This window comes from Taudactylus pleione, unplaced genomic scaffold (assembly GCF_031769625.1).
Source record: "Taudactylus pleione unplaced genomic scaffold, aTauple2 ptg000437l, whole genome shotgun sequence".
Taxonomy (NCBI): Eukaryota; Metazoa; Chordata; class Amphibia; order Anura; family Myobatrachidae; genus Taudactylus; species Taudactylus pleione.
Window position 1 is genome coordinate 4,689,651 of NW_028284839.1, and position 24,325 is coordinate 4,713,975.

Genomic DNA, 24,325 nt, shown 5'->3' on the forward strand with positions numbered 1-24,325 from the left:
CTACCACATCTTATGCTAGTTCAAGATAAGATAGAAAGGCGGGCAGTACAAAGGACAATTTATATTGAGAAAAGTCTTTACTTCTATTAGTCATTTTGATTGAAAAGTGTTTATATCAATCTGCAACCGTACCAATCAGACACCTGCTGTCATTGTGTAACTTGCATTAGACAGATAAAAGCTGACTGGCTGGTGTGGTCCAATCCTCGTTTTATGTCAGTACAATTATCAGTCATCATTCACTGTTTTTTAGAATTAACCTTTTTCAACTAGGGATGGCCACCGGTGTGTCCTCCATCGATGGTTGTCATTTATGGAAAAGATAGAACCATCGATAGTATGAAACGATGAAATGGCATACCATCGATGGTTCCTGCCGGCTGCGGTGCAGGGCTACTGGCTGACAGTCTAGTTGCTATGGAGCAGTGTTGTGCAGTGAGGTGAGGCAGAGCCTTTCCTGTCATACTTAGAATACCTAAGTCTGACAGGAAAGGCTCTGCAAAGCTCTACAAAGCCCTGCCAAGTTCCAGCAGTATATAGTGCTGGAAATTTGGTGTGTTTTGATCAGGTATGTGCAGAAAAGGTAGAGGGGAGGAAGTGCCTCACCTGCTATACACTTTTTACTCCAGAGTTTTGACTATAAAAATGATAAGAAAAATTTAAAATGTATTATTCTAATCGTTTTTATAGTCAAAATTCTGGAGTAAAAAGTGTATGGCTGGTGAGGCACTGCCTCCCCTCTACCTTTTCTGTACATACCTGATCAAAACACACCAAATTTCCAGCACTATATACTGCTGCAGCTTTGTATAATGCTCACATGAACCCTTGGGTTCATATATGTATCTGTAAACCTGGCTCTGATACTAGCCAGTGCCTCCCCAGCCATTTACCTCACCGCACGTCACTGCTCTGCAGTCCACAGCTACCATTGATGGTCGTTGGCAATCCCTATTTTCAACCTATCCTCAGAGATGATTTCAGAACATAGCATCATATGCTATCTGTGAGACAGAAGCTAGTGATCCTAATGTCAGTTTTATTGTCTGTTGAAGGAATATTATTGACTTTAATAAGAAACTAGAAACTGATGCGAGCGTGCGAGTCAACCATCGTCGTTGCAAGCGGTGGTACAATCACACGATCCTTGTTGAAACCCCACAAGAAGAAATGACACGGACGGGATCTAGGGAACGTGGTGGCCATTGCAGCAAGAACATAGAATGCTTTATGCTCTCCGCAAGTCCCCATGACGAACGCTAGCGGAATCAATGTGGAATTGGCAGCAGGGAATTTGAACTCTGAGAAATTGCCTAACAAAGCACATATCTCACAACAAGAAACACTCATTACATTTTGCATAGCAAATCATAGAAATCAGGAACATCATTTTGACTTACCGTGTGTGTTTGTGTGTGTGTATATATAGAGCAATCCAATGTCCATATGTAAACGGAACAGGCGGCACTCCACGGGCTTCATAAACAAGAAAAGTTCTTTATTGCCAACATTTCAAGGCCATTGAGGCCTTGTCATCAGGGTGTTGAAACGTTGGCAAAAAATAACTTTTCTTCTTTATGATGCCCGTGGAGTGCCGCCTGTTCCGTTTATATATATACAGTCAGGTGCATAAATATTGGGACATTGACAGAATTTTCATATTTTGGCCTCTATCACCACCACAATGGCTTTGAAATGAAACAAACAAGATGCGCTTTAACTGCAGACTTTCAGATTTAATTTGAGGGTAATTACATCCAAATCAGGTGAACGGTGTAGGAATTACAACGGTTTCTATATGTGCCTCCCACTTTTTAAGGGCCCAAAGTAATGGGACAAACTAAACAATCCTAAATCAAACTTTCACTTTTTAATACTTTGTTGCAAATCCTTTGCAGGCAATTACAGCCTGAAGTCTGGAACGCATAGACATCACCAGACGCTGGGTTTCATCCCTGGTGATGCTCTGCCAGGCCTCTACTGCAAATGTCTTCAGTTCCTTCTTGTGCTTGGCGCATTTTCCCTTCAGTTTTGTCTACACCAAGTGAAATGCATGCTCAATCAGATTCAGGTCAGGGGATTGACTTGGCCATTGCATAACATTCCACTTTTTAGCCTTAAAAAACTCTTTGGTTGCTTTTGCAGTATGCTTCGGGTCATTGTCCTTCTGCACTGTGAAGCGCCATCCAATGAGTTCTGAAGCATTTGACTGAATATGAGCATATAATATTGCCTGAAACACTTCAGAATTCATTCTGCTGCTTTTGTCAGCAGTCACATCATCAATAAATACAAGGGAACCAGTTCCACTGGCAGCCATACATGCCCACGCCATGACACTACCACCACCATGCTTCACTGATGAGGTGGTATGTTTTGGATCATGAGCAGTTCCTTTCCTTCTCCATACTCTTCTCTTCCCATCACTCTGGTACAAGTTGATCTTTGTCTCATCTGTCCATAGGATGTTGTTTCAGAACTGTAATGGCTTTTTTAGATGTTGTTTGGCAAACTCTAATCTGGTCTTCCTGTTTTTGTGGCTCACCAATGGTTTACATCTTGTGGTGAACCCTCTATATTCACTCTTGTGAAGTCTTCTCTTGATTGTTGACTTTGACACATATACACCTACCTCCTGGAGAGTGTTCTTGATTTGGCCAACTGTTGTGAAGGGGTTTTTCTTCACCAGGGAAATAATTCTTCTGTCATCCACCACAGTTATTTTCTGTGGTCTTCCGGGTCTTTTGGTGTTGCTGAGCTCTCCGGTGTGTTCTTTCTTTTTAAGAATGTTCCAAACAGTTGATTTGGCCACACCTAATGTTTTTGCTATCTCTCTGATGGGTTTGTTTTGATTTTTCAGCCTAATGATGGCTTGCTTCACTGATAGTGACAGCTCTTTGGATCTCATATTGAGAGTCGACAGCAACTGATTCAAATGCAAATGTCACACCTAGAATAAAAAAAAGAAAAAAGATATACTGCGCTCAGCTAGCGTATAATAATATCTGTATAGTGTCTATAGACACTATTCAGATATTATTATACGCTAGCTGAGCGCAGTATATCTTTTTTCTGTTACTATTTAGGGACTCAGGCCCTGATTCAGAGCTGAACGCTCTGAGCAGAACGCTCGCTCTGAATCAGGGCTGTCCTATTTAAATGTGGAGCGGCCTTATGGGCGCTCGCATAGCTGAGGGTAACCACCCACAGCTTATGCGAGGGTCCATGATGATGGTCGAGATGGTCTTTGATGGCCATCGGGCTTGCAACGAGACCCTGTGGTAGGGTCTCGCTGCCGCAAGCCCAGGAGTGATTTTGGCTCTATCACAGCCAAAGTCACTTCCACTGACATCATTACTGATGTCAGTGGGGCCGGACTCAGACGGTAGGCGTTCCCATGGGAACACCTCCGTCTGGGCAGCCACGCCCCCTGGCACGCCCACCAAAGGGGGCGTGCTGTCAGTCACCATCGACAGCACGCCCCCTTTCGTGCGAGACCCCGAGCAACGTATTTCTCGTCGCTCGCCGGGTATCGCGCATGCGCACGACGGAGCTCCCTCCGTCATGCGCATGCACATTCTCACAACATCGACCCGCTAGCGAGCGAACTTTGCTCGCGAGCGGGTCTGAATGCCCCCCTCAGTCAGATATCCCATACAGCAGCTCGCTTGCATTTCATACCCCCTGATTCTTGGTGCGCTAGTATTTTCCTATTTTCTCATATAAGAAACACCTAGAATCAACTCCAGACCTTTTACCTGCTTAATTGATAATGAAATAACGAGGGAATAGCCCACACCTGTCCATGAAATAGCTTTTGAGTTGATAGTCCCATTACTTTTGTCCCCTTAAAAAGTGGGAGGCACATATAGAAACTATTGTAATTCCTACACCGTTCACCTGATTTGGATGTAATTACCCTCAAATTAAATCTGAAAGTCTGCAGTTAAAGCACATCTTGTTTGTTTCATTGCAAAGCCATTGTGGTAGTGAATAGAGGCCAAAATATGAAAATTCTGTCAATGTCCCAATATTTATGCACCTGACTGTACATTGGATTGCTGCATTATTCTAAAGAAGGCACCCCAGCATTTTACGTATAGAACTGAGAGTGCCCCTCTACATGTATGTATATATATATATATATATATATATATATATGCTATAATGGCAGAGATGCCGACTCTTCCGCAATCGCCAGGAAGCTCACGAAAATTGTGTGGCACTCCCGGCCCTCTGCAAGAGAGTGCAGGTCTCCCAGTTCGGGGGGCCACGGTCATCCCGCTCCAGAAGAGTGATAGAGGGTGGATCGGGGGGAGGGGGGTGGGGCTGATGATACAATTTGCGCTGAATCTTGTCATCGTAGCCCACCCCCTGCTTTACATTGCCGGAATATAGTCATGGTATAGCAGGGGATGGGGCCACGATTACGCGATCATGCTAACACCCCCCCGCACCGCCCACCATTGTTGCTGACACGCCCCCTGCAACGCCGACCTGGTGAGATATAACTTTTTTTTAAATCATGTTGGGCTTCTATATAATGGTGACTTTATTGTATATTTTGCCTTCATAGAAATGTCTGGAGGGATATTTTCTCCCCTGGAAACTCTACATGACTTGGATAAGGCTCACTGCCACCCGCTGGCCTGTTTCCTGTGCCATGAGCAATATGAGCATCCATGTCTGATGGACTGTTACCACAACTTCTGTGCCAGCTGTCTCCGTGGCCGGGCCATAGACAACCGACTGACCTGTCCTCTCTGCGGGTGAGTGACGAGGAACAGATGCCAGCCCAGACTTATAGGATATCAATGCTGTCTGTTATGGCACAACATTCCTATCTCGCTTTTTTATCATTTATTTTAGGTATTTACAGCTCTATAGCATTACATGTTTTTTTCCTCAACTAGATTTAATAGCACATATAGATCCACCAGTGGGTTATGCTTGCTTTTTGTCCCAAGAACCCTGTTAAATATTTGTCTGTTTTATTCGGGTTGGGTACAGGATCCCGGTGGTCGGGATGCTGGCCATCAGAATACCAGCAGCAGCATACCGGCAGGGAGGGTAAGCATTCTAACCCTCCCTCTCCGCAGCCTAACCCTAACCCTCCCTCTACGCAGACTAACCCTAACCATCCCTTACCGTAGCCTAACCCTAACCCTCCCCCCACAGCCTAACCCTAACCCTCCCCCTAGTGCCTAACCCTCCCCCTAGTGCCTAACACTTCCCCTAGTGCCTAACCCTAACCCTCCCACTCTGCAGCCTAACCCTAACCTTCCCCCCGCAGCCTCCCCCAAGTGCCTAACCCTAACCTTCCCCCCCACAGCCTAACCCTAACCCTCCCCATCGCAGCCTAACCCTAACCTTCCCCATCGCAGCCTAACCCTACCCCTAGTGCCTAACCCTCCCCCTAGTGCCTAACGCTAACCCTCCCCCTAGTGCCTAACTCTAACCCTCCCTGTCCTCAGCCTAACACTAACCCTCCCTGTCCTCAGTCTAACCCTAACCATCCCCTCCCACAGCCTAACCCTAACCCTCCCCCTAGTGCCCAACTGTAACCTTCCCTGTCCTCAGCCTAACACTAACCCTCCCTGTCCTCAGCCTAACCCTAACCAGCCCCTCCCGCAGCCTAACCCTAACCCTCCCCCTAGTGCCCAACTGTAACCCACCCTGTCCTCAGCCTAACACTAACCCTCCCTGTCCTCAGCCTAACCCTAACCAGCCCCTCCCGCAGCCTAACCCTAACCCTCCCCCTGTAGCCTAAACCTAACCCTCCCCCCGCAGACTAACCCTAAACCTTCCCCCCCCCCACAGTCTAGCCCTCCCCCTAGTGCCTAACCCTAATACTTACCGTCAGAATTCCGGCGGTCAGAATTCTGGTGCCGGGGATTCCGACTGCTGTCAGGATTCCGGCACCGGTATTTTGACCGCCAGCATCCTGACCGCTGCTGACTACTTCCCTTTTATTCTGTCTCTTATTGCTGATATATCTTGTGTAATGCCAGTAAAGTGGTGATAAAAGTTTTCTCATTATCATTATTCATTAACCCCCTCGTACTCACATCATATGTACCTTCCCCTCTGAACAGGGGGTGTGGATGGAACTACAGCCCCAGGCCTTCATATTATAATAGGCCCATCATCATAACAGCATGATCATGACCAGCCACCAGCTGGCCACACGGTCGTCCACAAATCATAAGTATTAAAATATTTCTATTTCTACTTTCCTCACAAAGGGCTCTATTTACTACAATCCGCATATTGAATGCGGATTGTAGTGTGATATTACCGAGTGAATTCGCATTGCGAATTCAGGCAATATCACAGGGATTTACTATAAATCCCTTGCAGGGACAGAGCTTGCGATAAAGCTCTGTCCCTGCAGATCCCATCCGCACTCTAGTCGCGGTATTTTCGGAAAAAATACCGCGACTAAGAGCCCGCGCATGCGCCGACCGACCACCGCTACTACCCCCCCACCGACGCTAAGCCCCACCCCCGGCGCTAAGCCCCGCCCCCCGCGATCGCAGACCCCCGCGACCCCCCCCCCCCCCGCGACCCCCCCTCCCTTCATTACACTTACCTGCATCCTCCTGCCTCCGGTGGTCTTCTCCGGGCTTCCCGATCAGGTGATCTCCCATACTGCACTGGGGCCCGATCACCTGATGACCGGGCCCCAGTGCACTGTGGGAGACCAGCTGACCGGAGAGGAGCCATCACCGGAGGCCCGATCACCGGTCCCTGGATTCAGGTAAGGAAAAAAAAAATGTTTCATTTTTTTTTTCTTTTTTTTACAGTAATCAGCTTGCGGTCTACTTAGACCACATAGCTGATTACTGGTACCGGCTCCCGCCTCTGCTCTCTCCGTTAGAGCAGAGTGGGAGCCCGGTAACCGGGGGAGACCCTGGATAACGCCACCTCCAGGTGGCGTTATTATCACAGGGCTTCCCCCGGTATTTTTTTACAATTTATTTTTAGTAACTGTGGTCTGATCACATTTCCCATTACAATTATGGGAAATGCGATCTGCTTTACTAAAAATAAGTGATACTGGGGGTTGGAGTAGAATTTTACTAATTCTACTCCAATTGCCCTGTAATAACTACAGGTGAAACTAAAATAATGTGCAAAGGGTGTGAAAACACCCTTTTTCACTTTATTTTAGGAAAAATAATGTTAATAAATAGAGCCCAAAATGATGAAATTTTTCTACTTTTAGGTGTGTAGGGCGGGATGTACTAAGGGCAGAAATGCAGTCAAACCCCAGAAAATGCATTTTTCGGGGGTTTGACTGCATTTCTCATATGTGCTAAGTACCAGAATGCGATGCATTCTAAAGCTTAGACCCGGTGGGTAACTCCATCTTTAGATAGGGATGCACTATTAGCGGGCAGTGTCTTAACTTAGACGGGTTGTTATTGCTGGGGTGAAGATGCGCCCAGATCCAGGCGTCCAGGAATAAAGGGGAGCACAGGGGAGGGGGGTGAGGGTTATTTGATGAAGGTGTGCACTGCAGAGAATGGGGGTGCCAAGCAATTCGGCACAAGGGCCGCAGAATGAATGTTGGGGCTGCATTGCCAGTAGCACTTGCAGGGATGAATGGGCAGAGGGTGGATGTTGGGGCTTGCATTGCCAGCAGCGCTTGCAGGGATGAAAGGGCTGGCTGGGACCTGTAGTACCACGGTTGAAAGTAGCGGCGGGGGATGCTCTATTAGCGGGATTGTGTCAAGGATGTATATAATTTTATATTGTCTAACTGTAACGTGTCGATCATTTATTTGTCGATGTATTAACTGTCTACCTTTTTTATTGTCGATCTATTAACTGTTTCGATCTAGGACTCGTCGATCTTTTGTTTAGTCTATCTTGTGTGTTGTTTATCTTCGTATTGTCGGTATGTTTTGTTGCGATCATTTGTAGTGTCGATCTAATGTTCGTGTCGATCTAATGTTCATGTCGATGACGTGTGTGTTGATATAGAGGTGCGGTCGATCTATGATTTGTCGACCTAGATGAAGTCGATGTACAGTGGTCGATGTATGTATTGTCGATCTACCAGAGATCGATCTAGCAACCGGATACCAGTAGTATCCTAGTTAATGTTATGCCCCATAGTAGTGCCCTAGTTCATTTATGTCCCTCAGTATTGCCCTACTTAATTGTATGCCCCATAGTAGTGCCCTAGGTCTCAATATGCGTCATTGTAGTGCTACCAGTATACATTATGTCACACAGTACCTCCATTTGTCATTTTATAGTGTACCCAGCAGGGCTCAACTATTCCTGTGCCTGCCCCACCCCCTTTGTGCATGACTTCATTATGCCGCGCATAGGGGCTGGGCCGTCAGCACCCAGTAGTGCAGCAGTGCCTGGCGCATCTTGAAGGACGCTATGTGCAGCACTCCACAGTGATATTGGCTGCAGGGTGTCTGGAACAGCAAGGGCCGTGGGGCACCAGTTGCACACCCCTAGTTATGACCCTGGTCCCCAGTACATATTTTGTGACATTGAAGTGTTCTCAGTTCATAATGCCATATTGTAGTGCCTCCAGTTCATAGTATGCCACATTGTAGTGCCTACAGTTCATATTATGCCACATTATTGTAGTTGCCCCGTTCATTTTATGCCACATCACAGTGCCCCAATTTATATTATGCCACATCACAGTGCCCATAGTTCATGTAATGCCACATTACAGTGTCCCCAGTTCATATTATGCCACATTAGTGTCCCATGTTCATATTATGCCATACTATAGTGCCTCCAGTTCATAGTGTGCCACAGTACAGTGCACCAGTTCATATTATGTAACATTGCACTGCCCTCCAGTTCATATTATACTATATTATAGTGCCCAGTCCAGATTATGCCATCTTACAGGCCCCCTTTACCATTATAGCATCCACTACTCACATAATTCACTGGATATGGAATGTCACCCCATTTAGGCCTGGCAATGGATCAGACCTAAATGCTTAGCAGGCAATTCTGGTAACTTGGTAGACAATAATATGACCTGTGTTCAGGATCTCCTTCGCCTATGAGCCCCATAGCAATGGCACCCCCTGCACCCAATATAGCTACGCCCATGCTGGGTGTCATTGTTGACTCTGAACTGTCCTTTGTTCCCCATATTCTGTCTATTACTAACACTGTCGCATGGAGTGTGGGGACATAACAGTCTGCTCCCCCCCCCCCTGCTGTGACTGCTCGTTCTGCCCCCCCCTTCCCTGCCTCATCATCCCGTATGCCACAAACCCTCCCTGCCCCCTCCCTGCTCTCATACATACCAAGTTCCCACGGAGCGTGCATTCAGGAGACGGGACAGAGCTTATGAAACTATTATATAGATGACACCCAATTAGTCTAAAAGGAAGTCTTTAGTTGCTCTTTACCAAATCCTATTTGGCATCAGGGTAGTGTGATTACTCTCCCCCCTCCTATCAAGTGCAGGCAACTCTCCCTGTGCTCACTCCACTGCTGCCACTGACAGGATGGGGGGGGGGGGAGTGGCGGACCCAGGCCCCAGCCATGCCCCTCCAGCAAGCCTCGGTACCCACTCTCCTCCCCCTCACGGTGCCCCTGTTTGGCATGTGTGTTTATTGCACAGGAATGATATCTGGTAGAGTGTTTTGACTTTCAGAAGTTTAGTATTAGAGTTGTTAATTTAGTTGGCTGGTGATATAAAGGTCAAACAATAAACATATCCTTTCTGCTTTATAACACTACGTTTATGTATGAAATATAATACAGGTGATGAGAACGGCTTATCACTGAACAGCTGCATGTGTGGGCTGCTACTTTTAGCTCAGTCATAATATAGGAACAAAGGGCTCTGGGGCACTATCAGGACACAGGCGGCCACATATTCCTCTTATCGCTTACTGTCTACTCTGTTGTAGTCACATTAGCAGATCCAGATAAACTCAATTCTCTGCACAGTGTGTGTGTGTTTGGGGGGGGGGGTACGCAGGAATGGCCAGTGAAGCTCTGTATTAAGCTGGGTAACACAATTGTTCTCGGGATGAGGGCTGCAGTCGTTTCTAAATGATCATATTTTCTAGAAAAAAAAAACGTTTTTGGGGAAAAATCTGTTCATGGCTGCTCTTCAACTAGGAAAGGGAACAAATAAAATAGCAAAGGAAAAAACTTGGATTAAGAGCAGTGCTTACTCACGCCCCAAATCTGTGCCGTAGATTGTAGACATATAAGACAGTGAAAGTTTATAAGAGTATAAATACATTACAAAACGGCAGGCCATAACATAAGCACCAATCATTAGTATCACACCACAGAGTCGGTAGATCAGTTAATAGGGGCAAGGGCAGGGCAACACATTGATGCTAGCAGAAGCATACAGTAGCGAGAGGCTGGTGGGAATCAATTTGGTGCTCAGTGATCCTGTATCCCCCATATGGGCGAGCAAACAGAGTCAGAGGGGTTTATTTAGTAAGCCTTGGATGGAGATAAAGGGGTAAATTTACTAAAGTTCAGTTTGTTTTTTTGTGTGATTTGACATTTTATTTTCATTTGATTTTCAATGATTTTGCATTTGAAGATCTACAATAGATTTATAGGCAAAATCGAACATAAAACCGAATTTCACTCAATCCCACTCAAAATCGATACATCTGTACTTTTACATAGACCAACACACAAATCCCTTATTTACTATGATTCGATTTGAAATCGAACCCAAAATCGAATTTCAGATCGAACTTTAAATCCCCAAATGAATAGACCTGCTTCATGCTTTCAATTTTAGCATGAGCAGGTCTGACTGACATAGATACATGCATACATCAGTGAGTATATGTGAAAGGGGTCCTAGACTGCACACCCTGAATATATATAATGGGAGGTGCTACCTGTTGAGACTGTTAATGTAGACACAAAAAAAAAGACAAATCACAGATGCACAACTCCAAAATACTAATTATATGTATAAATACAGTTTGCAATAACATTTTTGCAATAAATAGAGGTTTTTAGCATAATCATGGCCAAGGTGATTTGTCTGTGATAGTAAGATACACTATCAACCCACCACTCACTGCCCAGAGGTTGCAGGGATAGCCCCGGGCTATCAGTCTAGGCCAGGGGTGCCCTGGAGAAAGGGACCCCTTTATTGGGGGGGTCCACAACTCCCCAGGGATCCCTGGCCTGGGCTGACTAGTGGTCAGGGCTGATGTTTCGGCTGAGGGGCACAGTGAAAGGGCTCCCCTGACTGTGGCATCAGCCCCCTGCTAGAAAGGGTCCAGTGCTGGTTCTGGAGATTACAGGGGAACCATATGCATTTTGTCACCTGTAATTTCAGAACCAGGACAGGATCAGAGCCCAGTGCTGGTTGTGCTAAGTACAGGGGGAGCCCTATGCAATTTTTCCCCTGTACTTACAGAACCAGGGCTTGCTATGAAAAGTCTGGGGCTGGTTCTGTTTTAGGCGGGGACCCCACGTCATTTTTTTAAAATTATTATTTAACTATTTTTAAGCTATTTACAGTAAGATACATGCATGCATCTCACTGATGTATGCAAGTATCTGTGTGAAAACGAACTGCTCATGCTGAAAATTAAAGCATGAAGCAGTTCTATTCAGTCGGGGCTTTGAAGTTCATTTTGAAGTGGGATTTGCTGTTTGATTTGTACATGAACATGCAAAATTAAAATCGAATTTTGATAAATATACCCCAAAGTGTATGGAGATAAAGTCCCAACCAATCAGCTCTTAACTGCCATGTCACAGGCTGTGTTTGAAAAATGACAGTTAAGAGCTGATTGGACGGGACTTTATCTCTGTTCACTTTATCTCCATCCAAGGCTTAGTAATCACTGAAGGGGAGAAGGAGTGAATGGAGAGGGGCACTGGTAACATGGAGTGTGCTAGGGACGAACAAGTGGGTGGATGGGCCCAGCCCATAAGAGCTTACATATTAAGGGGAAGGGGAGAACAGTTGGAGGGTGAACTGGAAAAGACACATAGTGGAGTTTCTTCTGCTATTATATATTAGTAGCAGAAGGACAGCATTCATGAGTGACATATGTCTGTGAGTGTGTATGTATGTATTAAAACTTTACTATAACGGTGTGTGTATTGTGTTTATTTAAACATTTCCGGGCAGGGCACATCATATACCAAATTTAAGGGCTTGGTCGGTAGATTTGCAGAAAAAATATTGGCATTGTAATTGGTTGCTTCGTTTCAGAGTTATGTGGCAAAACGTCTGCCCGCCATTTACAATGCATCACCATTGTGCTCTGGAAAATGTGACAGTTGGTGAACTCTCCCTGTGTACCTGCTGGGTGACCTAGAACATGTGACCTGCTGGGTGGACTGGAAACATGTTATTTGCAGCCACATACAGTATATCAGCGCATCGTGCGGGGACCTCAATCACCAACTGCTATGTTATTTCATTATTCTCTTCTCCCCGCTTTGTTTTCACAACAAGTTTACGTCATCCAGGACGTAAACTTGTTGGACCAGTGAGGACAGCAGGACCCCCACCCAGCGGCTGCAGAGATTAACAGCCGCTGGGAAAAAGTAAATGATGTTGAATTCCTTTGCCATCGATGGTGAAGAACCAGATGGTTTACTGCCATCGATTGTAGCTGAATGCCCGATGGTTGTTGGATGTCCCGCCTCTTTTATAGGCTGAGTTGTCATTCACAGCTCAGCCCTGCCCCCGGCTCTCAGTAAGAAGCAGAGCCAGCTGCAAAATCAACGATGGTAAAACCATCGATGGCACCAGACTGAATGGTGGCTTATGTCACCATCACACTCGATGGTAACCATCGATGGATACCATAACGATGGCCAGTACCATAGCGAGTACCAGGTGCCCCGAAGCCACTGTGAAAAGGGAAGTCATGAAGGTCGTGATGTTCCTGAAGTTCTGATGGTGGTGATCTGATATTCCGATGTTTGAAAAACCGACATATTTTTTTTTACCAATTTTAAAAAGATTTTTTTTTTATTAAATCATTTTAGATAAGTTGAAATACATGTTCTTCACCTAATTCACATATAAAAAAAACACCAGCAATTTCTTGAGCGATTTTTTTTAGAAAAAAAAAAAAAAAATGCCAGGTAAGTAGTTAAACAAAATTGATACATATTGACTAAGGGCCTGATTCAGAGTTGGGAATAGAGGCCCTGATTCAGAGCCAGACGCTCTGACAGAGCGCTCGCTCTGAATCAGGGCCGGCCTTCTTTTTTAGAGCGGCCTCCTGGCTGCTCGCATAGCTGTGGGTGACCACCCACAGTTATAGCGATCGGGCAGGAAGATGGTCGCGATGGTCAAGACCATCGCGACCATCGGGCTTGCGACGAGACCCTTGCGGTAGGGTCTCGTTTCCGCAAGCCCCAGAGTGCTTTCGGCTCTAACAGAGCCGAAAGCACTCCCACTGACATCACTTGTGATGTCAGTGGTGCCGGCCCCAGATGGTAGGCGTTCCCATGGGAACGCCTCCGTCTGAGCAGACATGCCCCCGGCCCTCCAACCAAAGGGGGCATGCTGTCACTCAACATCGACAGCACGCCCCCTTAGTTGCGAGACCCCTATCCGGGTCTCGCGCATGCGCATGACGGAGCCGGCTCCGTCGTGCGCATGCGCACTGGGCCACCATCGACCCGCTTGCGAGCGCACAGCGCTCGCAAGCGGGTCTGAATTAGGCCCAGAGAGAGATCTCTCTCTCAACTGGTCATCTTGGTGAAACCATGTTGCACTGCAGGTGGGGCAGATTTAAAATGTGCAGAGAAATTTAGATTTGGGAGGGAGGTGTCCAAACTGACATCTATATTGTAGAGTAATAATAAAGCTGTGCAGTATTTGTGAGCTACATACAAAAGCAGCCAGTATTTACCCTACATGCAAAAAAAATAAAATAAATTATTTACACCCCTTGCATTGCAACATGGTTTGCCCAGGTACACAGTTAAGTGCTATCTCTCTCTATTACCAACTCTGAATCAGGCCCTAAATCTCCAGCTCACCAGTAGCAACATTAAACTGTAACTAACAAAACGGGTAATTTAGGAAACGCAAAAGTGCAAAACCGCAGAACGAGTTCTCTGACATATCACAGTGCCTACTTTTGCACAGTTGTTACTTAGCTTTATGGGTAAGTGCGTGGATTTGGGGGTCAAATTCATGACCTCTGCAGGGGGTAAGATAGATTAGGGGAATCCCTTGGGGAATACATTTGTACTAGGGGTGTGCACCGGCCACTTTTCGTGTTTTGGTTTTGGATCTGGATCTTTCTTCGTGTTTTGGATCTGGATTGGTTTTGCCAAAACCACCCTTCCGTGTTTTGGGTTCTGGGTTTTGTGTTTTGGATTTGTATTTTTTTTTTTAAAAAGCATAAAAACAGCTAAAATCACAGAATTTGTGTGTTTTTCTGCTCCTATGCTATTATTAACCTCAATAACCTTAATTTCCACTCATTTCCAGTCTATTCTGAACACCTCACACCTCACAACAGTGTTTTTATATCCAAAAGGTTGCACCGAGGTAGCTGGATGACTATGCTAAGAGATACGAGTGGGCGGCACAAACACGTGGTCCATCTAGGAGTGACACTGCAGTGGCATACAGGCTGGCAGTTTGAAAAACTAGGCCCCAAACAGTACATAATTCAAAGAAAAAAAAGAGGTGCAAGATGGAATTGTCCTTGGGCCCTCCCACCCACCCTTATGTTGTATAAACAGGACATGCACACTTTAACAAACCAATCATTTCAGCGCCAGGGTCTGCCACACGACTGTGGCTGAAATGATTGGTTCGTTTGGGCCCCCACAAAACAAGCTGGCAATTAATCTGTCCCTGCACAAACTGGCTCTACGGAGGCAAGATGTCGTCCTCATCCTCCTCATCCACCGATTCCTCACCCTCTTCAGTGTTGTGTACATCCTCATCCTCACAGAGTATTAATTCGTCCCTGCTGGAATCCACAACCACAGGTCCCTCTGTACGTTCTGGAGGCTGGTCTTCCTGGAAGAGTTGATAATTCATTTTATGAACATCATCTTCTCCACATTTTGTGGAAGCAACCTCCTACGCCTTTCGCTGACAAGGTTCCTGGCTGCACTAAACACTCTTTCGGAGTACACACTGGAGGGGGGGCAACTCAGATAAAATAGAGCCAGTTTGTACAGGGACCTCCAAATTGCTTCTTTTTCCTGCCAGTACAGGTACGGACTGTCTGACATGCCTACTTGGATGCTGTCACCGATGTAATCCTTTAACAGACAGACGCACGCTTGTCGCTGCTGCTTTAAGGATGCAGGTGCGGCTACAGCCCACACATTTCACAAAGACAGAAAAAAAAGGAAGAATTTTTTTATTGTTTGTGGAGCGCACTTTGAGGGTTACACCACCCTTTAACAGACAGACGCACGCTTGTCGCTGCTGCTTTGAGGACAGTATCATATGCAGTGACAGTAGACTTGTCAGAAATTGTTGGCACGTCCTTCAGTCCGGACCAGATGTCCAAACCGGCTCTTGACTTATGACACAGGCGCACGCTTGGCACTATTTTGTTGATGCATGTGCGGCTACTGCGCACACAATTCACAAACAGAAAATATTTTTTTATTTGGTTTGGACTGGAGTGTACTTTGGGGGTTACAGCACCCTTTAATGGTCAAGCCGGCCGGCCCTTTACTTATGACACAGACGCACGCTTGGCACTACTTTGTTGATTCACGTGCGGCTACTGCGCACACAATTCACAAACACAGAAAATATTTTGTTATTTGGTTTGGAGTGTACTTTGGGGGTTACAGCACCCTTTAACGGTCAAGCCAGCCGGCCCTTTACTTATGACACAGGCGCACGCTTGGCACTACTTTGTTGATGCACGTGCGGCTACTGCGCACACAATTCACAAACACAGAAAATATTTTGTTATTTGGTTTGGAGTGTACTTTGGGGGTTACAGCACCCTTTAACGGTCAAGCCAGCCGGCCCTTTACTTATGACACAGGCGCACGCTTGGCCCTACTTTGTTGATGCACGTGCGGCTACTGCGCACACAATTCACAAACACAGAAAATATTTTGTTATTTGGTTTGGAGTGTACTTTGGGGGTTACAGCACCCTTTAACGGTCAAGCCAGCCGGCCCTTTACTTATGACACAGGCGCACGCTTGGCACTACTTTGTTGATGCACGTGCGGCTACTGCGCACACAATTCACAAACACAGAAAATATTTTTTTATTTGGTTTGGACTGGAGTGTACTTTGGGGGTTACAGCACCCTTTAACGGTCAAGCCAGCCGGCCCTTTACTTATGACACAGGCGCACGCTTGGCACTACTTTGTTGATGCACGTGCGGCTACTGCGCACACAATTCACAAACACAGAAAATATTTTGTTATTTGGTTTGGAGTGTACTTTGGGGGTTACAGCACCCTTTAACGGTCAAGCCAGCCGGCCCTTTACTTATGACACAGGCGCACGCTTGGCACTACTTTGTTGATGCACGTGCGGCTACTGCGTACGCAATTCACAAACACAGAAAAAATATTATTTTTTTTTAGCACTTAGGGGGAGCACCCCTGACGGACAGAGCACCCCCTGGACAACACTACAGCACCCCTTTAGGACTGGGACACTGCACAGGACTTTGGAGTGGACACAGCCCCTATGGACAACTGACTGCACAACACAGTCCAGCCATCCCCTATGGACTTTGAAGTAGTGGACACAGCCCCTATTAACAACAGCAGCACAGCACAACACAGCCAGCCCCTATGGACTTTGAAGTAGTGGACAACAGCAGCGCAGCGCAGCGCAGCGCAGCACAACACTACTCTGCACTACACTACACTACACTACACAGCCCAGCCAGCCCTAACTCCCACCCTCCCTCTTCACTGTCCACAGCCGAGTGAGAAAATGGCGCCGATGCGGGTACCTTATATAGGATCCAAAACCCGCGAGACTCGGAAGGCGGGATGATGACGTTTTGCCTCGATTTCAGAATCCGAGTCAGGCGGGAAAAGTCGAGCCTGACTCGGATCTGCCTCGGATCGGGGGGGCTCGGGGGGGTTCGGATTTCAGAAATCCGAACCCGCTCACCCCTAATTTGTACTAACATGAAAAATTATATTTTTCCCATGGTATGCGATTAAGGAGTAGAGAGGGCACATTGACAAGGATGCATTTTGGAAGGGCACATCACTTTAACTCCCCTCGCAAAAGGACTGGAAGTTTCTGCCACTACCGACATGTAGTTGTACCTATACTTTCTATAAGACACATTTAAGGATCTATGGGCCTGATTCAGAGCCACTCGTAAGCGGCAGCTCGTTCGCTCCGAGCGATGTTTGCCAAACTGCGCATGCGTATGGATCGATATACGCATGCGCGAACCAGTCAGTGCGGCCAAAATTCATGTGCTCGCGAAATAGCGAATGCCTGATAATTTGAGTGACAGGATGAGGCGTATGTGGGTGGTAACAGGGGAAGGTGCTTGAAAACGGGGAGTGGAGATCCGATCGCAGGCGTGCTTAAAGGTCAAAACGGGCGTTTTATGGGTGTACATATTTAAAACAGCAGCATCATTGACCACGTCACTGGGTTTTTTTTAAGCCAGAACTGCTCGCAAAATTGTGGTAGCAAACACCAACCCCAAGAATAGCGAGCAGTTCATACCCTTGTCGATGTACTCGATTAATCTAATAAATAGCGGACATGACGTAGGATGCGAGCGGCCAGGGGGCGTATTTTTCCAAAAAACTAACGCAAGTTTTGTTCGCTCGTTCAGACATAGAGGCGTGAACAGACCGCAAACAGAGAACGGTTCATTTGAATAGCCACCCCTAGTTTTAGAACGAATGACCGCAAATAGCGAGTGGCTCTGAATGAGGGCCTATGTACTAAGCCTTGGGGAGAGATAAAGTGGATGGAGGTATTGTCTTACCCTCGATTTTTTTTTAAAGTTTTTATTTCAGTTACATGGTAATGCCCACTATGATGTAGTCTTGCCCTTGGCGTGCCGTGCCTGTCCTGAATTGCTGAATCAGCCACTGGTGCCACTACCCACTTAATATTACAAGTTGATCCAAGATTTATAGTACGGGTAGCTTCAACACTCTGAGAATAGTTTACAGATGCTTTTATTGTTCATTTCTGAAATAATTTCACTGAATTCTTCCTGGAATTAGCTATTGTGAACCACAATAAAAGAACACTGAATATATAATATGTAAAATTTTCTATAGAAATGGCACTTTGCAAATATATAGTGAAAAAAACAAAAACACACTGAGCAAATAACTATTATCAAAATCTAAAATATTGTGCATTTTTTTTTAAGATCAATATGACAGGCTATAAGAAGAAGTTTGGTGATAACCTTTATTTCCTTCTGACTGCTATTAGTGATTTATAATTCTGTAGTGTTATGTGACTACTATGGCAACCACTGTCACATGACACATGATGTAGTGTGCAGAGACGCTTTGGAAGAGCTCTGTTTTCGCTTAGATATGCTCCCCCTCCTTCTCCCTCCTCTGCAATCACATGACATGATGAGAGCTGTGAGCCTGTATCTGTGTCTGGCAGCCATACTTATTTTCATACCAGAGAGATTTTGAATATAGATATTATGATTGGTAAGAGGATTAGAAAAATTACTATCAGAAACATGTTTTAAGGGGTACTTAACTTATTTTTCTTTAAACAGCAAGTTATGTCAGATTGGTTTAGGTGTAATAAAAACTTAAATTAAGTAATGATTCAATAATTCTGTATCATAAATTAGCAAACATAGGCCCTGATTCAGAGCCGGACGCTCTGACTCAGGGCTTTTTTTTTATTTTTTTTTGAGTGGCCAGGATGATGGTCTTGACCTACAAATGGTAGGCGTTCGCTTGGGAACACCTCCGTTTGTGAAGCCACCCCCCCCGGCTGCGCCTACCAAACGGGGCGAGTTGTCAATCACCATCGATTCCGGCGTGCGCATGCGCAGTGGCCAAACAACCCACTCGCGAGCGCATAGCGCTTGCGAGCGGGTCTGAATCAGGCCAATATTGCATTGTACAATCGCATTGGCAGCTTGAATACTGGCCTCAGTTTGTAAGATTGTTCCAGCATGCCTTCTCTGCCTCCTGGACTCCTGCCTCTTATATTCAGCCCTTGTTACATCTCTTTTGTTAAGTATGACATGTATTATGTAACATTTGCACAGTGTAACACAGAGATCCCATGTGTCCCCTGCAGACAGCAGTCTATTGTAAAAGGAAACAATGGTTTACCCCCGGTAGACAGACTATTGAAGTTCCTGGTGGACAGTTCTGCTGACTCCGAGGAGGTCGTACTGTGTGCCAACTGTGACCTGGAGTTTAGGAAACAGGTGAGAATAATATAAAATATAAGATAACATTATACAGAGATGTCACCCAGCTAATAAATTCTTTGTACTTTTCCCCCAGCCTTCTCCAATTATGTAACTTTATAATAATACCGAAACACGGCCGTATCTAGGGTAGTGCGACCAGTGCCATGGCACAGGGCACCGCAGGGCAGGGGGCACTGTTTGGGCCTGTGAATTTTCCTGTTTATTATCATTCTCACTTCTAGCTTCCTCTTCTTTTATCCCCAGCATCTCCTGGCCTCCCCTATCTCTTCCCTGGCCCTTCCCCATGAGGCCATGGGCCTTTTTCAGGTGCACTATCTTATGTCCCTATTTAAAAAATGGGGGGGAGGGCACCAATGCTCTCTCTGGCACAGGGCACAAAAAAATCTAGTTACAGCTCTGTACTGAAATTCTCCCCAAGCTTAATTCCAACCTCATTATTTTAAGTTAAAAATGTTAGGACGCGGTTAAGTTCAACTGGTACACCCCCTGTAATGATGAATTAGTCAATTAGAAGTTTTCAATTAGCTTAATTGGGCCAATAATTACATGTCATTATAGTGGTATTATTCTGCAAAATGCAGAATAGTGGGATAAAAGATGTGGGACAGGTATATGGAGGTGCTGTATGGATGGGGCAGGTGTTTTTAACCGTGCAGGTGGGAGTTACAGGTATTTTTTAAAAGAAGTTTCTAAAGTGGCTTCAAATGACTCAAAACTCAGCTTGTTGCCATTTTTATGCTCCCCAAAATTAACTACAGCGTTTATTTTAGCTACCAATATGTGCTTTTTTTCAATACTAATAAAAAAATTAGCAAATCGGCCATTTGAAACATTTTTAAAAGCGCAAAATATTTTTTCTTTGGGACAGTAATAGACATCAATACTGTTATTCAATATTTCTTTGAATGTTTTTTAGGGTACAGGCTAATTTCCCCATTTTTTCACATTTCTGTGGGTTTTTGAAGAAAAAAAATTATGGCCCTCATTCAGAGCCGTTCGTTAACAGCAGTACGCTCGTTGCGTTCCGATGTTGAGTAACTGCGCATGCGTCGGTGTAACACTGCGCATGTGCGTACGGCAGATTGCAAGCTTTTTTTGTCTCGTTCGTCAAATAGCGTACAGAAAGTGACATGTCAAATGTGATTGACAGAACAGGGCGTTTTTGGGCGTTGACGGGGGTGGAGATGGAAAAACGCAGGCGTGGCGAGGCGTTTTTGGGGCGTACATTATCAGATGCGAACGTCAAATGTGTTCGTACCAACTCATACGTCACTGGATGATCCTCTTTCCCTTCAAAATGCTCGCACAGTTTAGGGTCTGGATTACTCAACCACATTGGCGATGGCCTTCTCCTCCGTCCCAGCACTCCACGATGTTGCATCAATTAATCACGGCTTGTCAGAAAATCAATTAGTGTTGTATTGAAAACCGGCTTGGTATGTGTTTTGAAATCAGTTTTTTGGGTTAGCACAAAACCGTACGCAGGTGGAAATCATAGCTGCTAATGTCAGGATTACACAATCAATTTGCGTACATTTGTGGGGGTTTATTTTTGGGTTAATATTTGGTTTTTGGCCTATTGTAACAATAATGACATCATGTTTGTGTTTTTTTGGCCATTTTGCTTTTGCCTGGTAAATTTGCATCCTTATGTAAATTTTAAAACGTTCCTTAAAGAGCCCTTTTTTTTTCTCATGTAAAATGTTGGTGGTGCGCGTTTTTGCCTTGTGGGCCAGGATTAAATGTAAACCATTTTTACAATAATGTCAGAATACAAAGCCGTACATTTTTGGCAAATTTATTGCTATAAAAAATCAATTTCATGCACATTTTTTACACAAACATTTTTTGCAGTGTTAATTCCAAAAATTCTAATAATTGTGCAAACATAAAAGTTATGGAAACGTAAAGCTAAAAATTAAAAACAATTCACAAGAAAGGAGAGGGAAGTATTGGCCAGAAAGGAATATGGGGCAAGCACAGAAGGAGTGTGGGAAAAGTAGCCAGTGCTGTCAACGTTTTTTCCCCCGTTTGGCTGGGGGAGGGTGGGCGCCAGACCGGGTCCGGGATGTCATCGGGCTGGCCTGTCCAGAGGCAGATGTTGTGGCCTCTGGACTAGGCACAGGGCTAGGCACATTTGGAGGATTGGCTGATGTTGTGCCAGAGGTGGAGGATCCTGATGTTCCGGCAGGAAGGGAGGTCGGCTCCACCATGTGCTGGCGAACGAGCTGCTCCAGGGCATTGGCGATGCGGATGTTGGCCCTGGTATTTTCCGCCAGGGCCTGGCCAATGGTCACGTTGGCCGCAGCATTTTGCTCCAGGGCCTCAGCCACCCGTACCAGACTGGCGTCCATCCTCTGCAGAATCTCCGTATGGAAATCCGATTTAAAATTGAGTTCTGTGAGGAGGGACACTGCCTGCGTGGGGGATTGCCCAGGACTGGCTTCTGCAGGGTCCTCAGCCGGATGTACTGGTTCCTCCCCTGCAGAGCCTGCAGAAATTCTGCGGCCAAGGCTCCCCTCTGGAGCAGACTCATCCGCCTGTGTCTCTGTTGGTAAAATGAGAAAAGAGTCACATTAGAATCTACATATTGGCACATTGTAGAATCTGTAGATAAACCTTTTAATACATTCCTGCCTATAAACCTCTAAGATTCACCTGCCTAGAACCTCTAAGACAAAACCCTGCCTAAAACCTCTAAATAGAACGCTAATTGCGTACGCAGTTTAACCACAAATAAAGACAGGAGTGGAATCTGTGTTTCCAATGCACAAGTATTATTCAGGTAAAAGTACAGTCAGTTACACGCAATCTATACATACATAATTTAGGCATAAAAAGGAAATAATACAGACCAAGTACGGTTATACATACGCTGCGCCTCCGGACCCAGAGATAGACTTCTGACTAGATATCCTCAGTTCACCCAAAATTCAGCATGAACTGGCAAACCAGTGTTTGGACACGTGTATTTATTCCCCCCCAGACTGAAACAGGACAAAGGGAGAACTTCCTGCTGATCTCATTGGTTCCCAGAGGAGAAGCATATGTAATGACACATTTAACAGGTTTGTTTCAAATAGACTTTCCCTGCCTCTGACAGCCGGAGTCTTTCTGGTAACGCCTCCTTTAGCATCCTAACAGTTGAATCTAAAATATACATTTTGGTTGCTTGTAGGTTCTGCGGTCCATAACTCGAGAATGCATAATGCGATCTCCTCACGATAGCACCGGAAAACTGTGGAAAGAGTATGCATCAGAACAACACCAAGAATGACATTTTTATCTTGTATAATTCCTTAGTTAACAAATATCTTTATTTCTTAGCATTTAAACTAACTGAACCTTCTTGAATCATACATTTTGATGCTTATGGAACCTTATGTGCGAATATGTAGTGTGTGGGTATTCAGTGTTTGGTATAAGGACGCTAGTTATTAATGGGTGAGATTTAAGTGCATAATCTCTCATACACGAAGTGAACATCCAGCAGTGTGGATGGCTGAGAGTTGTAATTCTACATGCCCTCTGTCAGCAGGCCCCCACCTGCTGTGTTCAAAGGAAAACAAAACCTCTTTTGTTCTCACAGACTCTTGTGTGAAATGCAAATGTATTATCACCTCAAACTGTGGGATTTGGAGCCATCTTGTCTAGGATTCAGGCAAATCCAATTGTGTAGATATTATATTACAATTGCCACAACTATACTTTATCTGCATCCAGGGATTCCCAATTTGTATGTAAAAATACCCATTGTCTCTTCTTATTTACTTCTACTCAGAAGGCTGGTTTTTCCCGTTGCCCTTGGTAGGTTAACAAAAACATTGCCATCTGTTCTTAGCTCCTGGGTTATAACTTGAATTAATGCTGACCACACAAAATGGTGTCTTGCGATCTCATTTCCAAAATGGAGTCTTGCGGCCATTCGCAAGATGGCGTTGCTGCGATTAAATTTTAAATTGAACTTGTTTCACTCAATTATTCAACTTCGACAACATTAACATTTCAGAGTTGGTGACATCACAATATTTACCTTGGACAACATGAGGAGCCGCAAAGTCTGGCATGTCCGTATCCATGTTGGACACGCCAAACACCTCCACAGCCTGCACACACCCCTGTGCCAGCTCTTCTAAATCATTCAACTCCAATGACACAGGGGTGGGACCCCCACCTGTCCCCCTTGCATGCCTAGCCCTGTCAGCCATTTTTTGTTTCAGGCGATATTTGAAGTCTTGCCATCTGTTGGTGAAAAAGTAGCCATTATTCATGCATTCTTTCCCCCAGTTTTTTTGGGTGGTCAAGTTTTTACTTACCGCCGTTTGACATCCCGGGCTAGACGGACAAAATCACCCACCCTATTGACCGCAACGGCTACCTCCTCCCACATTCTCCACTTCTGGCTTGCACTCATATTCCTGTCTGCCTGTAGCAGGATGTCCACACACTTCTGAACCAAAACCTCCATCTCCTTTCTTGTGAATTGTGGCTGCCTTTTCTTTTTGCCAGCTTTGGCCGGAATACTGGGCCCAGCAGCCTCTTCCATGTCATCCTCCTCACCTATTTGTTTAAATGTTGAGAATTGTAAACTTCACAACTTGCACTATATTATGTTTCAAATTAATCATTGTTTCCAAATGCCTGAAATACTTACCGCCAGACTGTTGCCCATTGTTTCCCTGGTCTGTAGCCATGTCTTAGCTCAAAACAAGAAATACACCAGAACTTTTTGTTTGGCTCGTGACGTATTTATACATGCGTCCTTATTTTTTGGCCGCATCATTGATTGTGCGTTCCTATGATCCCTCCTTAATTTGTGCGGGAAACTAAACACTATTTATGGCTTGGGGCGTCTCGAGTCGAGGTGGCGTTTGTTGATTGTTGGAGGTTACGTTGGTCGGAGTTGATTGTTGGCGGGTTTTGGAGTTGGCGTTGGTGGGAGTTGTTT

General features: G+C 45.4%; 1 protein-coding gene across 1 annotated transcript in view; it reads left to right on the forward strand.

The window, feature by feature from the left end:
- The first annotated feature begins 4,578 nt into the window (after positions 1-4,578).
- RNF207 (ring finger protein 207) overlaps positions 4,579-24,325 on the forward strand; it is a 100,676-nt gene continuing 80,929 nt past the window's right edge. Inside the window, exons 1-2 of the mRNA XM_088447717.1 lie at positions 4,579-4,769; positions 19,239-19,371. Coding sequence (XP_088303843.1) covers positions 4,579-4,769; positions 19,239-19,371 — 324 coding nt within the window. The remainder of the gene's footprint in view (positions 4,770-19,238; positions 19,372-24,325) is intronic.